The sequence below is a fragment of the Anolis sagrei genome, chromosome 4 (genome assembly GCF_037176765.1).
Source record: "Anolis sagrei isolate rAnoSag1 chromosome 4, rAnoSag1.mat, whole genome shotgun sequence".
NCBI classification, from domain to species: Eukaryota; Metazoa; Chordata; class Lepidosauria; order Squamata; family Dactyloidae; genus Anolis; species Anolis sagrei.
Window position 1 is genome coordinate 173,729,229 of NC_090024.1, and position 14,555 is coordinate 173,743,783.

The 14,555-nt window shown below is 43.2% G+C and overlaps 1 protein-coding gene across 3 annotated transcripts in view; it reads left to right on the plus strand.

The window, feature by feature from the left end:
• The window catches only part of TUT4 (terminal uridylyl transferase 4), a 45,133-nt gene that overhangs the window by 16,498 nt on the left and 14,080 nt on the right, over window positions 1–14,555 (plus strand). For all 3 annotated transcript variants that reach the window (XM_067467881.1, XM_060773512.2, XM_067467882.1), the window contains 6 exons: window positions 7,034–7,153; window positions 7,598–7,813; window positions 7,922–8,096; window positions 9,826–10,544; window positions 12,141–12,291; window positions 12,940–13,026. In XM_067467881.1, coding sequence (XP_067323982.1) covers window positions 7,034–7,153; window positions 7,598–7,813; window positions 7,922–8,096; window positions 9,826–10,544; window positions 12,141–12,291; window positions 12,940–13,026 — 1,468 coding nt within the window. The remainder of the gene's footprint in view (window positions 1–7,033; window positions 7,154–7,597; window positions 7,814–7,921; window positions 8,097–9,825; window positions 10,545–12,140; window positions 12,292–12,939; window positions 13,027–14,555) is intronic.

The window sequence follows — 14,555 nt, forward strand, 5'->3', positions numbered from 1 at the left end:
TACGCAGTTATAACCTACAGAACCTGGTATTCTTTGGTAATCTTCCATCCCAAGCACCAGCCGGGGCCAAGTCCTTCTTGCCTTCCACATTTAGATGGGACCTGGTTCTTACGTCCCCATATCTTATAAAGAAAACACCCTTTTCATGTCTTCCACTGAAATCCCTTGCAGTTGAAGGACTTTAGAGGACCATTTGGAGTAGCCGCCAGTATACTGTAAGGAATTATAGTTAGAACTGGAACTCTGCTATATTTGTTATGATTAATGAGCAGAGAGGAATCTTGGAATCATGGTCCATTTTGTGGCATCTCTTGTCTGTTTAAATTACATAGAGTTTACTCATATAGGTACAGAAGAAGAGAGAGGAAATTTTATATATAAAAAGTATCAGAGATGAGTTAAATTCCAAAGCCCCAATATTGAACTGGTGGATACAGTAACATCATAACAGAATGTTTGTTAGATTTTATCCCCTAGATTCTGGATTATAGTCGGAGGGGGAGACTATAGTTGTAGTTTCTAGTTTGAAACAGATGTTTTCATTCCATTAAGGGATGCCACTTACAAACTGTCCATGCAACAGTGCATGCATGTTTATGATTGCATGCAAAGGTGTGTTTCCTATCGTCTGTTTTAACAAAATCTTAATCTTCTGGATTTAGTGGCAGTCTTCCATGTAACCCTTATTTTCCCTGCGTGGCTATGCTGTGAATGCGCACTAATGGTATCTCTCTGCGCATGCGCAGCATAGCTCGGAATTCTTCAGTTAAAATTTAAAAGGATGGCGGTTGGCCCCGCGCACACTCCCCATGGCACTATAAATAGCCCGCGGAAGGCTAACCGCCTCAGTTCTCTTCATCCGCGCTAACGCAGGCAGCTCGGATTACTCTGAACTGTTTAATTCCTTGCTGAGGCTTGGAACCGGGAGCGTTTTTCGTTGGGATGTCGCAAACGAAGGGTTTCAAGCGCTGCAGTGCTTGCCCTTCTAATATCCCTGACAATGACGCCCATACTTTGCGTATTGCGTGTTTGGGTGAGGGGCATCTGGCACAGAGCTGTGCCATTTGCCAAGCATTCACTCCCCAAACACGAAAAAACAGGGAGATTAAACTTAAGGCGATTCTTTATGAGCGTGCTCTCCTCCCTCCTAAAGATAAGGACGACCAGTCCAAGTCAAAGAAAGACTTACCTGTGAAAACTTTGAAGAAGTCTAAGAAGACAAACAACATGGAGAAAGTGCAGGCCATCACCATCAAAAAGACGGCCGGGCTCACTAATGGAGACGCCTGGCTTGCACAATTGGTGGAGAAGGACGCGGAGGCCTCCCCAGCCGCGGCAGAAGCCATGCTCCAGCCGACGCCGTCCAAGCCACGCCGCGAGCGTGCTTTGCGGCCAGAAGGGGAGGCGACATCTGAGAAGCCACGCCTCGCGCGTGCGCAAGAGGCACCTCAACAGGCTGAGTCGACGCCCCCGATGCCGATGCTTTCGGCGCCGGCCCCGCCTCCTTCCCTCCCAGGCGAGAGGGAGGAGGAGCCGCGAGGGGTTTCCCCAGTCTGTCCATCGACGTCGGCAGCAGCGGGGAGGGCCCCGGACGGGGCGGCTCGGCGCCGTTCTCGTGCGCCCTCGCGGAGGAGAGAGAGAATGGGGCGCAGAGACAGATCCTCCTCCAGTGACTCTGCGTCGACTTGCTCAGATTCCTCCTGTTCAGTGAGGAAGCGTCGACGCGCTCGACTAGAGAGAGCTTTTTCTGTGGCTTCTTCGAGATCATCTCATTACAGAGGGCGAGGGGGAAGGATTGAATACCCCCCCCCCGCAGGCAGGATTTTATCAGGTGACCCCCAATGGAGGAATAGTGTTCTTCGGGGAGAACACCCATCCATCTCCTGTGGTCCAGGGGGGAAGTAAGCGCCCTGCGCCAGATAAAGGGGCTTCAGATCATCGCCTTCTGCCAGTGAACAGGGAATGGAGACACCCGCTAAGAGGCACGCAGTCTGGACATATGGACGTATTGGAGCGCTCTCAAGGCGAGGCTTTAATTACAGACAATGTTGCTGATTCAGATGCTTCTGAGGAGGCTGATGAGGTCTCAAAGGAGGAAAAGGATATGGAGCATCCTGTAACCCGTTCTGATGACTATAATAAATTTATGCAATTGATTGGGAAAATGATCACTGCCTTGGACATTGTCATTCCAAAGCCATCGGCGGCAGTGGAAGACCCAATGTTTCCTTCGGAGGAGCAGGACACTCCATCGTCTGCTGTGCTCCCAACGTTACCTTATCTGCTGAAATTGACAAAGATCCCTGATATGTCACCTTCTATTGTTCCCGCCATTCCTAGGAGGGTGGACATTCTTTATAAAGTTGATTTGTCAGCCGCCAAGTGGATAGCTCGCCCCTCTGCCCCCAATACCGTGGTTGCGGAGGTGGCTAAGTCTAAGAAGCCTAAGAAGTATACGGTCTCCCCACCAGATAAGGAGGGCAGAAAAGTAGACTCATTGGGGAAAAAGGTTCACATAGCAGCGGGATTGTTCACCAGAATTGCACACTATGTAACTTATCTTAGTGGTTACCAAAGTTTTTTGTGGAACAAGATGGCTCCGTATATAGATAAGCTACCATTAGAAGAGAGACGGTTACCTCGAGCATTTGTGAATGAGGCTATACCCCTCTCAAAATTCCAAAAGGATATTGGAAAGCATATGGCGGAATCAGCCGGCAAACTGCTGGCCACTGCAACCGCTATCCGACGTCATGCCTGGCTTCGGGCCTCCTCGTTATCAGAGGACAGCCGTTCCTTGGCCGAGGACCTCCCAATGACAGAGGAGGGCCTGTTTGACCCTTCTACAGACGAAAAGATAAAACATTCCAGAGAGGTTCTACAGGCAGCCAAATATGATTACCCATGGCAGCCTGGATATCAGCAGAGGCAGCGTTGGCAACAGCCAGCAGGCACTTACCGTAAAGGTTACTTTGGTGGTTATACTAATAGTGCGGGATTTAGGAATTCAAGTAGTAAATTTCAACCCAATAGGAGGCAGAACTACATTGCCAAGGCGAGGTATCAGCCTTATAACAGCAAGGCTAGGACTGGAGGGAATCAAAAGCGTCGTCTTTGATGTTCCCATTGTAGCTGAGATTCAGGGGGGCTCACTTCTGTCTAGGTCAGGAGCTTCGTCGACCACGCCCCCTCCACAACCAGTTATGTTTTTTAACAGGCTGAGGCCTTTTAGTCACGTTTGGAGTTCAATAACCACCGATAAGTGGGTTCTTCGTGTTATTAGTGAAGGCTATGCAATGGAGTTTGTAACCCTGCCCCCGTTGGGCAATTTAAAGTTCACCCCGGAGTCTCCTCCCTTGCTGGAGGAAGTCTCTAAGTTGTTGGAGAAAGGGGCTATATCCCCGCTTGACCCTAGTGATCTTCCAAATTGTTTTTTCTCTAGGTATTTTTTTATTAAGAAGCGGGGAGGAGGCCTGCGGCCTATTCTTGATTTGAGGGAAGTTAACAAGTTTATTTTTTCGCAAAGGTTTCGCATGGTGTCCTTGTCTTTGATTTTACCACTGCTCAATAAAAATGCCTGGTTTGCTACCATTGATTTAAAGGATGCTTATTTCCACATATCAATGGCAGAACACCACAGGAAATACCTCTCCTTCATGGTTGGCAAGCGGGCTTTTTGTTTTAACGTCCTTCCTTTCGGTTTGACAACGGCCCCTAGGGTTTTTACGAAGTGTATGGCGGTTATTGCTGCTTACCTTCGAACTCAGGGCGTGACCATTTACCCATACATAGACGACTGGCTTTTGGTGGGAAGTACTTGCGAGGGACTGAGGATGCACATCAAAACCACACTCTCTCTTCTCCAGTCCTTAGGTCTGGTTGTCAATGCAGAGAAATCACACCTGTTGCCGAGTCGCAGAATCCAGTTCATCGGAGCAGTGCTGGATTCGGAGCGCCAACGGGCCTTTTTACCGGAGGACCGCTTTGCGGCTCTGCAGTCCCTAATAGATCAAGTCGTTCGGGCGAGCCGGGTGTCGGTGAAGAAAGTGCAGACACTGCTCGGCCATATGGCCTCGATGACGACCGTCACGCCGTATGCCAGGCTTCGTCTCAGGCCACTACAGGCCTGGTTTTTGTCGGCCCACAGAATTGGGGTAGACAAGCCCCATACAAAATTGCTCATGCCTTCTGTAGTAAAGCAATCCCTCAATTGGTGGACAGACCCTTCCAATGTTCTGGCAGGTCACCCCTTCCAACTCCCCGAACCATCCAGGGTCATTACCACGGATTCCTCTATGCGTGGTTGGGGGGCGCATTTCAAGGGATTCACAGCCCAAGGTGTATGGTCCCCCGAAGAAGCCGTGTCCCATATCAATGTGCTAGAGCTTATGGCAGTGGAGAAAGCCCTAAAGTCTTTCGAGCAGGCATTGTTGGGTCAGGTGGTGCAGGTGGTAACGGACAACACTACAACAATGTATTATATAAACAAGCAGGGGGGTACCAGGTCACAACCACTGTTGGACCAGACAATACACATTTGGGAATGGTGTGTAGCCAGGGGCATCCACCTAGTGGCGGTTCACCTGCCAGGGGAGGAGAATGTACTGGCAGATGTGCTCAGCAGGTCTCCTCTATCACTCCACGAATGGTCCCTCAATCAGGAAGGACTGGGTCACATCTACGATGCATGGGGAACACCACAGGTAGATCTCTTCGCGTCCAAGGAGAACGCGAAGTGTCCCCAATATTGTGCGCGCAGGCGTCCCAATTACAATCAGGGATGTCTGGGGGACGCCTTTCTTCTGAGGTGGACAGGAGATTACCTATATGCATTTCCCCCGTTCCCCCTGTTACTCAAGGTAATCACGAAGCTACGGAGAGACAGGAGCAACTGTATTCTAATCGCGCCGTGGTGGCCCCGGCAACCATGGTTTGCGGCTCTTCTAGAGATGTCACAGGGAGTGTACAGGCGTCTGCCAGCCAGAGCGGACCTCCTGACGACACAGGACGGCAAAGTATTTTACCCCGATGTCCACACTTTGAAACTGACAGCTTGGAGGATACTGCTCAGGGTTTAGCCGACAAGCTATCTGAGAAAGTTAGGGAAGTTCTGGATGCGGCTCATAAACCATCTACCAAGCGCTCTTATACATACAAGGTGAAGCGCTTCAAGGAATTTGTAAAATCTAGAGGGAAAGATCCAGTTACAGCACCAGTTACAGAGGTGTTAGAGTTCCTTGGTACTCTAATGGACTCAGGATATACTTTGTCGTCAGTAAAGTGCTACCTGGCCGCGATGTCATGGTATAGGAGGAAGCAGGGCCAACGATCTCTTTTTTCAGACTATTATGTCAAGCTTTTCCTGAAAGGGATGGGGAACATGAGGCCAGCAGTTAACCCTGTAGCCCCGTCGTGGTGTTTGGAATTAGTGTTGGAGTCTCTCCAGGGCCCTCCTTATGAACCGTTGGCTACATGCCAGATGTCGCACTTGACCTGGAAAGTCTCATTCCTGGTAGCCATCACGTCAGCCAGACGGGTGAGCGAGCTGTGTGCACTTAGGGCGGACCCACCTTATCTCCGTATCCATAAGGATAAGGTGGTGCTCCGCACAGACATCTCGTTCCTGCCCAAGGTGACATCTAACTACCACATGTCTCAGGAACTTGTGCTACCAGCCTTCTTCCAGCAACCTTCCACTCCACTAGAGCGAAGGCTCCATCTGCTAGATGTACGTAGGGCCATTGCCTTTTACCTTGATCGGACTAAAGACATAAGGAAAACTCCGAGACTGTTCATAAAATACCGTCAAGACTCCTTGGGTCTTCCCGTTTCCTCACAACGTCTGTCGGCTTGGCTTGTATCAGTTATCAAATTGGCATATCAGAAATCGGGACGGGAACTCCCGCTTGGGGTCAAAGGCCATTCGACAAGGGCACAATCCACGTCTACGGCTTTTATGAAAGGTGTGCCGTTAGAAGCAATCTGTCGTGCAGCCACGTGGTCTACGCCTACGACTTTTGTGACACATTACAAGCTGGACTTGGCATCAAAGAAAGATGCTTCTTTTGGTCGAGCTGTGCTTTTTTCTGCGGTGGCATGACGCCCACCAGCCACGGTGAGTAGCTTGCTAGTCTATTACCATTAGTGCGCATTCACAGCATAGCCACGCAGGGAAAATGAAAGGTTGCTTACCTGTAACCGTAGTTTCCCTAGTGGTATGCTGTGAATCCGCACGGCCCCGCCCATCCTCCCCGCAGTTTGTCATGCCTCCTCTTTGAGCAGCTTTTGCGGCCGAAGAGAACTGAGGCGGTTAGCCTTCCGCGGGCTATTTATAGTGCCATGGGGAGTGTGCGCGGGGCCAACCGCCATCCTTTTAAATTTTAACTGAAGAATTCCGAGCTATGCTGCGCATGCGCAGAGAGATACCATTAGTGCGCATTCACAGCATACCACTAGGGAAACTACGGTTACAGGTAAGCAACCTTTCATTTATTTAAGCAGCATGTTGTTTTATCCAAACTTTTTTTCTAGCTAAGTTCTTAAATGTCTCCCTAGGTATTTACATGAGTATTAATTATATCGAGGTGAGTATTATACATTTGCTACCCAATTGTTCCAGCTGGTACAGTCCCACAATGTAACTTGCAAGTGTAAATTGAGTTTACTCTAGTTGAGTGAACACTTGGGATAAAGGTCATTCATTTAGTTATTTATTTGATTTATATCCCACCCTTCTTACTATCCAAGGTGGTTTCCATAGCTGAAAATGCTATGATAAAAATACAATAATTATATACGTGTATGCATATACACACACAAATTAAATTAATCATATTTTTAAAAAATCTGTTGAGACAAGTCTAGCTTAGGATATCTCTGGCAGTTTGGTTTAGTGATAACTGGTTGTCTCTTTACATGAATTTATGTCTTTGCTTTGTTCATAATGGAACTTAGGATATGGGACATATCTTTGGCTTTTAAAAAGGGAATGAATATATCATGGAACTATAACTTTTTATCTCCTACTTCGTAGTTGTGCCATATTGACTGTCAAGCAGAAGGTGGCATCCCTTCATATTCTTTTGCCTTAATGGTGATATTTTTTCTTCAACAAAGAGAACCACGCATACTACCATCATATTTAGGCAATTGGGTAAGTTTTATAAATTAAGGTAGAAATGTCTGTGTGGCAAGAAACAGGCAATCAGTTCCATAGATCCAGATGAGAATGTAAAAAAGTTGAGTTGGCCATAAAATTTCTACTTGAAATTTATTTCTAGCCATAAGCTTTAGTATAAAATAAATTCTTATATGTCTCAGTTTCTTTGGTCTGTTTCAAGTGCTGTGTGTGTGTTCATACAACAGCAGAATTTGGGGTGGGGGTGATGGGTGTGTTTTCACTTGCAACCAATCAAGTCTCCCAGCCTGCTTTGAGGGAAGGGGCAGGGAACCCCCAACACCATTTTCTGGTCAGCTTTTTAGGACTTGCGGAGAAGGAGATAGAGGAAAAGAAGCTTTGTGATGTGTGTCGGTATCATATTGGATTCTGCCCTTGTATGGTCTTGCTCTTTAAAAAGCCTTTTTTGTGTTTCTGTAGATTGAAGGCTTTGATTCTAAAAAGACTGATGACTACCAATTGAAAGGAATAAAAGATGAAAAGTTTGTAGTGTGGGAGTACAAACCTTCAAACAGTGGAGGGAAAAATGCGAGTGCTGCCGAAGGAAAAGCTAAAGGTGAACAGCACAGTGGTGACAAGAATGCATCAGCTGTAGAAGCAGACTCCCAGCATAATGTAAAGGAGAAAAATGGCAGTGTAAGTAGTTGTGTTGAAATGGAAATTGACCTTCCTTGAATTTCTTCCAGAAATGACACCATTTCACAACAAACGAAAAATGTGGTGTTCCTTTCCTGTATCTTTCAGTCTCCCTTAGCATTGGAAGAACCTCACCAGATATCATTGGGACATCTGTGGCTAGAATTGCTGAAGTTTTATACACTGGAATTTGCTTTGGAAGAATACGTTATCAGCATACGGGTACAAGAACTTTTAACCAGAGAGAACAAAACCTGGCCTAAAAGGCGAATAGCCATTGAAGGTGAGAAAAACTGCATTTTCTGATAAGGCTCTGGGGAGATTTTACTTGTAACTTTGTTTATATCTGTAATTGGTAGAACTTCACATTGCAACTGTATCAGACTGGATGAGGGCTAACAAATTGAAATTGAATCTAGACAAAACAGAGGCCCAGCTGGTCAGTCGAAAGACCGAACAGGGCATAGGGTTACAGCTTGTGTTGGATGGGGTTACACTCCCCCTGAAGACTCAGGTTTGCAGCTTGGGAGTGATCATGGACTCATCACTGAGCTTGGGACCCCAGGTCTCGGTGGTGGCCAGGGGAGCTTTTGCACAGTTAAAACTAGTGCGCCAGCAGCACCCGTACCTTGTGAAGCCTGATCTGGTCACGGTGGTCCATGCTCTTGATACCTCCCTAATAGATTACTGCAATGCACTCTACGTGGGGTTGTCTTTGAAGACTGTTTGGAAACTCCAACTAGTTCAACAGGTGGCAGCCAGAATATTCAGCAGAGCGACATTCAGGGAGAATACCACCCCCCTGCTATGTCAACTCCACTGGCTGCTGGTCCATTTCCGAGCACAAATCAAAGTGCTGGTCTTGGCCTATAAAGCCCTATTTGGTTCTGGTCCAGCATACTGGTCTGAACATATATCCCTCTACAATCCACCTCAGAGTTTAAGATCATTGGGAAAGGCCCTGCTTTCAATCCCGCCTCCTTTGCTAGTGCGATTGGCGGGGACGAGAAACAGGGCCTTCTCGGTGGTGGCCCCCTTTCAGTGGAACACACTCCCTGGTGAAATTAGGTCGGCTCCATCTCTCCTCTCCTTAGGAAAATGCTCAAATCATGGTTTTGGGACCAGGCATTCAGGTAGCAGGCTTAGCAGTAATAATTGCAATGAAAATTGATAATGGACAGGCTTTAGACTGGGACTCTAGATACTGGATTGGATCTGGATGTGGCTATATAATTGGAACACAAGTTAATGATGTTTTAATGGATATTTTATAATTTAATGTTTTAACCAATGTTTAATTTGTGTTATATTGCTTTTGTTTGTATGTGTTGGCATCTAATTGTCGCCAATTGTAAGCTGCCCTGAGTGTCCCCCACAAATGTTTGAAATAAATTTGAAATGCTACATTACCCCAAATTGCAGAAAATACCATGGGCTCTCTGAATTTGTGGGATCTGGATCAGTGATTTCCAATGGTCATCTGCATTTTTTTATCTGAAGAGGATCCCAGAACCAAAGCCCTGCAAATAACAGCAGGTCTGTTATATAGATTTTCATTGTCTGTCTCATTTACATGGACTGTTGTCCTATCACTTATTTACCCACAGTTATTTTAGAGAATGCCTCTAAAAGAATCCTTCAAACGTGTCTACTGCCTTAAGGTTCCAAACAGTCTTTACCTCTCTCTATGAGCCTGCTCACATTTTAAGAACTGAAGTTTTAAGAACTGAAGGAGAGGGCTTTCTCTCGGTATCAGTCTGTGAGGACTCAGTAGAAAATTTTCTCAGAGGCTACTCTCAGGCTATGGAACTTTAACACAAATATTTGTGTTAAATATATGTTAAATACTTGCTTTAAGAACTGAAGGAGAGGGCTTTCTCTCGGTATCAGTCTGTGAGGACTCAGTAGAAAATTTTCTCAGAGGCTACTCTCAGGCTATGGAACTTTAACACAAATATTTGTGTTAAATATATGTTAAATACTTGCTAAAATTGGTCTGTTATTTTTTCTAGATCCTTTTTCACTAAAAAGAAATGTTGCACGGAGCCTGAACAGCCAAATGGTATTTGAGTACATACTTGAGAGGTTCAGGACAGCATATAAATATTTTGCCTGTCCACAGAATAAAGATGGAAGTAAGCTCAAACCAGACACCAAGAAAAAGGAAAAGGGGAAATTTGGTGGCAAAAAACCTGGAGAACCTGTAGCCAATTGTTCCCTCCCACAACAGGCCAACCTTGCAGATAAGCAGAATGCAGGATGTGCAAATACTATACCAGATTGTGAGTTAAATGAATGTAGTGAAATGGAACCAACATCCAGGAAACATACTTCTGAAAACTCAAATAGTTCGCTGGTAAAAACACCAGAACTTCTAAATACAAACTGTGACAGTAGAGAGGAAACTGTATCCCTTATTGCTAACGAATGCTGTGAATTGGAATACAAGTCACTTGAGGCAAAGAATGATCAAGAACCTACAACTGAAGAAAATTGTGTTTTTAGTGAACATAGATCCTTTGATGCCGATTCTGTTAGTGAGCTTACTGACACTGAAAACAGACAGAGTTCAGTAACTGAATATCCACAAACAGATGTGTGCTCAGGCACTAGCACATCAGCTACCTCGCACAACTGCAAAGCAGTAGGAGAAATTCAAGACACTAATAATGAAATTGCCACGGAAGATATGCATTATGTGTTTGATAAATTTATTTTGACTTCTGGAAAGGTAAAATGAGTTCAAAATATTTATTTTCAAAAGTATTATGTTCATTAACTGTCTTTCTATTGATGCTTGTTAAATAAAGTAAGGCTAGTCTTTTTCAGTCCATTACCAGAATGCAGTAGCATATTGTAATCCTTCAGCCATTAGATCAGGCATAGGCAAACTTCCTGACTTGGGGGCCGCATGCTAGTATTACCTGCTAAGTGGACTGGCTGCCCTGTAATGGAAGGAAGGAGGGTGAAGGCGAAGGCGAAGGGAGGGGAAGGAGGAAGGAAAGAGAGAGGAAGGGAATGAAAAGACAAAAGGGAGAAAAGGAAGTATGGAAGGAGAAAGAGGGAGAGAGGGAAGGAGGGTGGGAGGAAAGAGGAAAGGAAGGATGAAAGGGTGGAAGGGAAGAATGGAAGGAAGAGAAGGAGGAAGGAAAGGGAAGGAAGGAAGTGAATGGGTGGAAGACGAAAGGGAGAGAGGGAGGAAAGAGGGAAGGAAGGAATGATGAAAGGGAGGAAAGGAAGGATTGAAGGAAAGGAAGGAAAAAAGAAAGGAAGAGAAGGATGAAGGGAAGGAAAGAGGAAAGGAAGGACGAAAGGGTGGAAGAGAATGGAGGGAGGGAGGAAAGAGAAGGATGAAAGGTTGGAAGGGAAGAAAGGAGGGAGGTAAGGTAGAGAGGGGTGGAAGGAAGGATAGGATGGAGAGAGAGAGAGGAGGGCCTGAGAAAAGAGCCCATACCTTCATTAGATCACAGTGCCTTCATACCATTGTTTTCTTTAACATTCCCCAAGGCTGGAATAAATCTACTGAACCAATTTGTTCAAGTCTTTATAGTCCAATGAAGCACTTAATAGGCAATTGGGTTGACTCATGACTTTGTATTACTTTTGCATAAGCCTAGGAAAAATAAATCTGCCCTCTGCAGGTTTCATGAGACTTGGTACCTTTTCCATCAAGGCCTTTTCGTAACTTCATTGAAGTGCAGGTCTTATGAGCTAAATGACTGCTTTCTAGGGTTCTTCCAAAGGTTAGACATTTTAGAAGGTCTCAACAATGTGATCATAGTACTAGTGTCATCATATTTTTCTGATGTGGGAATTAGGGCTGAGACAAAGTACTGTGTCCATCTTAAAAATACCTGTTTTGAGGCTGATATGTGTCTTTCAAACTTCTTTTCACTTTACTTCTTGCTTTTATTTCTAAATCAGCAGCAAATGCTGTAAAGAAAGTCTTTGGGCACTGTGACATGTTCTAGGTTTATATAGTTATCCCTGCAGGTTCTAAAGAACCCATCAGTTGTCTGGATTGACTTCTACACTTTCTACATTTTCATTATGTAAACTTTCAACTGGTTTTTTGTCAATATCTGGGATAAAATATATCATAGCCAAATATAATGGAATATAAGGAACAATTAAATGACCTTCCATGTGTTATTGAACAGCAATCTGCGCTGCTTAGAGCTGGAAATAGTTGTAACTATATCTGGAGGGATGAGTTTAATAATGAAGTCTAGTTTTAGCAGAAACATGGTTTAGCTTTCGCCACCTGAGTGCTTCTTAATTAAACAATTTGAATATAAAAAATAATTTTGGTATTTTTTTGTCATAGCCTCCAACAATAGTATGCAGTATCTGCAAAAGAGATGGCCATTCCAAAAATGACTGCCCAGAAGATTTTAAGAAAATTGATCTAAAACCACTACCACCAATGACAAGTAGATTTAGAGAAATACTTGATCTAGTGTGTAAAAAGTGCTTTGGTAAGTACAATTTATTGTTTTGACCAAGTAAGTAGTTCTCTGTTAAAATTAAACAGCAGAAACTGAACTCTTAACATGCTAAGATAGGATTTATTCTGCTTGTGGGAATTTAAAGGTTTTTTTTTTCATTTATCTGATACTAGAAAATAATTTTGTATTTTCTAGTATCAGATAAATGATACCTTTCACATAAAGGCTTGAGTGGGACGTATGTGGCTCTTAAGATGCTGTAGAACTATAATTCGTGGCTTTCCCACTATTAGAAAGCATTGGTAGCTAGGATCGCTGTGACTTGTGGCTAAGCAAAATCTGGAATAGCCACATGAGCCCCCCCGTCCCCCGCGTTTTAAGATCCACAGTACATTTTGGACTTTACATAGGTGTGGGAATAACCATTTGGCAAGGGAAATTAACTTCAGCAATCTAAATATCTTTTTTGTGAACTGTGAAGGATATTTTTTATTTCAGGGGTTTAATCTGATACTCAAATATCTGCCAATATTTCTCTAACTGAATGTTTTACTAGCCCCCATAATTATCTAGGGCTATGTAGAGACTGCATTTTTCATTTATGGACTGTGACGGTGTCATCTAAGAGTTTGAGTATTAGGTATTGCTGAATTTCTCAACTAATTTTTATTTGTTTAGATGAATTGTCGCCACCTTTCTCAGAGCAACAAAATCGAGAGCAAATTTTGGCAAGTTTGGAAAGATTTATTCGGAAAGAATATAATGGTATGTAATGGGAAATTATTAAAGTCATCTTGTTTTTATAAATAAAACACTTTTTTGCAATAGTCCGGCCTGCTTTTTAAAGATTGTATTTATTATTGTTGTTACTTATGTCCCACTTTTTCTCTCTAAGAAAGAGACTCAAAGCAGGTAATGATTACATATATATATTCATCTCCTCTAAAATGTTAGCTGATCTACAACAAAATACCGAATATATAGTGTTGTATCCAGACCTAATCACACTCAAAGTAGTACAACTTAAATTAATTGGACTAAAGTTAGTTATTACTGCCATAATTCCTATTGACTTCAAGGAGCTATTATAATCAAGTCTGTCTTTGGTCTAATAGTGTCAAAATCAGTACTATTACTATAAGTAAGACAAATGTATCACATTTAAGCATAGCTTAGTATTAATATAACATAACTTTAAAGCTGAAGCTAGATTGACCAAATGCATCTAAAGTCAATATTGACATCACGTTAATAGTATTCAGTGGTATTGTCTTTTGGAATTGTGTCTGTGTGCAAGAACGTATTGGCAAGAATACACTCAAATCCTTCTTTATCAATCATCCTATGAGCGAAGTAATATCTCCGTCAGCTGGTGCCAATATATTGTTGTATATTAGCCTTTGGTGGGAGGGATTGTACATATTGATTTGATCTAATTTATATCCAGTCTTCCTCTCAAAAGAGGGGTTATTGGGTTGCTGTGAGGGTTTTTTGTGCAGTTACGTTCTCAATAGAAGAATAGAACAGATGTTGGCATCAAGCCACAGTAACTATGGGAAAATTGAAAAGAAATTAGTAACATTGTGATCATGAAACAATTAAGAATGGATTAAGATTAAGTAGGAATTTGGATGTGTGTATTCTAATGTGTTTGCTCGGAAAAAATAACCGAATCAATCAGTATTATTAAAGTAGAGATGTAAAAAGACCTACTTTGAATATAATTATCATTAAAAACGTGTAGAAATTTCATCAGTTTTAAAAACATTGTATGATCAAAGGAAAGCCTCTTTTAAAACATGTGCCGCAGTTCTCTGTCAATTTTTTTTTGAAAACTTCAAGAACTTCCATAAACTGGACAGATAGCATATACTTGGCAAATATGGCAGGACAATCATCAGAAATTACATTGGGTCTGCAAAAATGTGAATTGAAATGGTTTCCTTGTAAAGTATGTAGTAGTAATTTTATTGATTAGCCCTTAGGCCATATCACAATAAGAAACAGAACAACAAGGCCTGACAAGACCTGATCACACTCCACGTAGAAAGTTAAAATAAGACACTTATAATAATACAGTAAATACATATGATAAGACATGATAAAACTGATCAAGCTGAGTATATACATCATATTTCATTATCACCCCTACAATTTACCCCAATCAGCCCTACATATGTGGTTCTCAGACGTATTGTTTTGCTTAAGTACAGAGCTGTTTTATATGTTATTTTTGGGTCTTGGCCACACATAAAATATGTTGTTCTGATGTGAGAATCCCAATACATTATCCG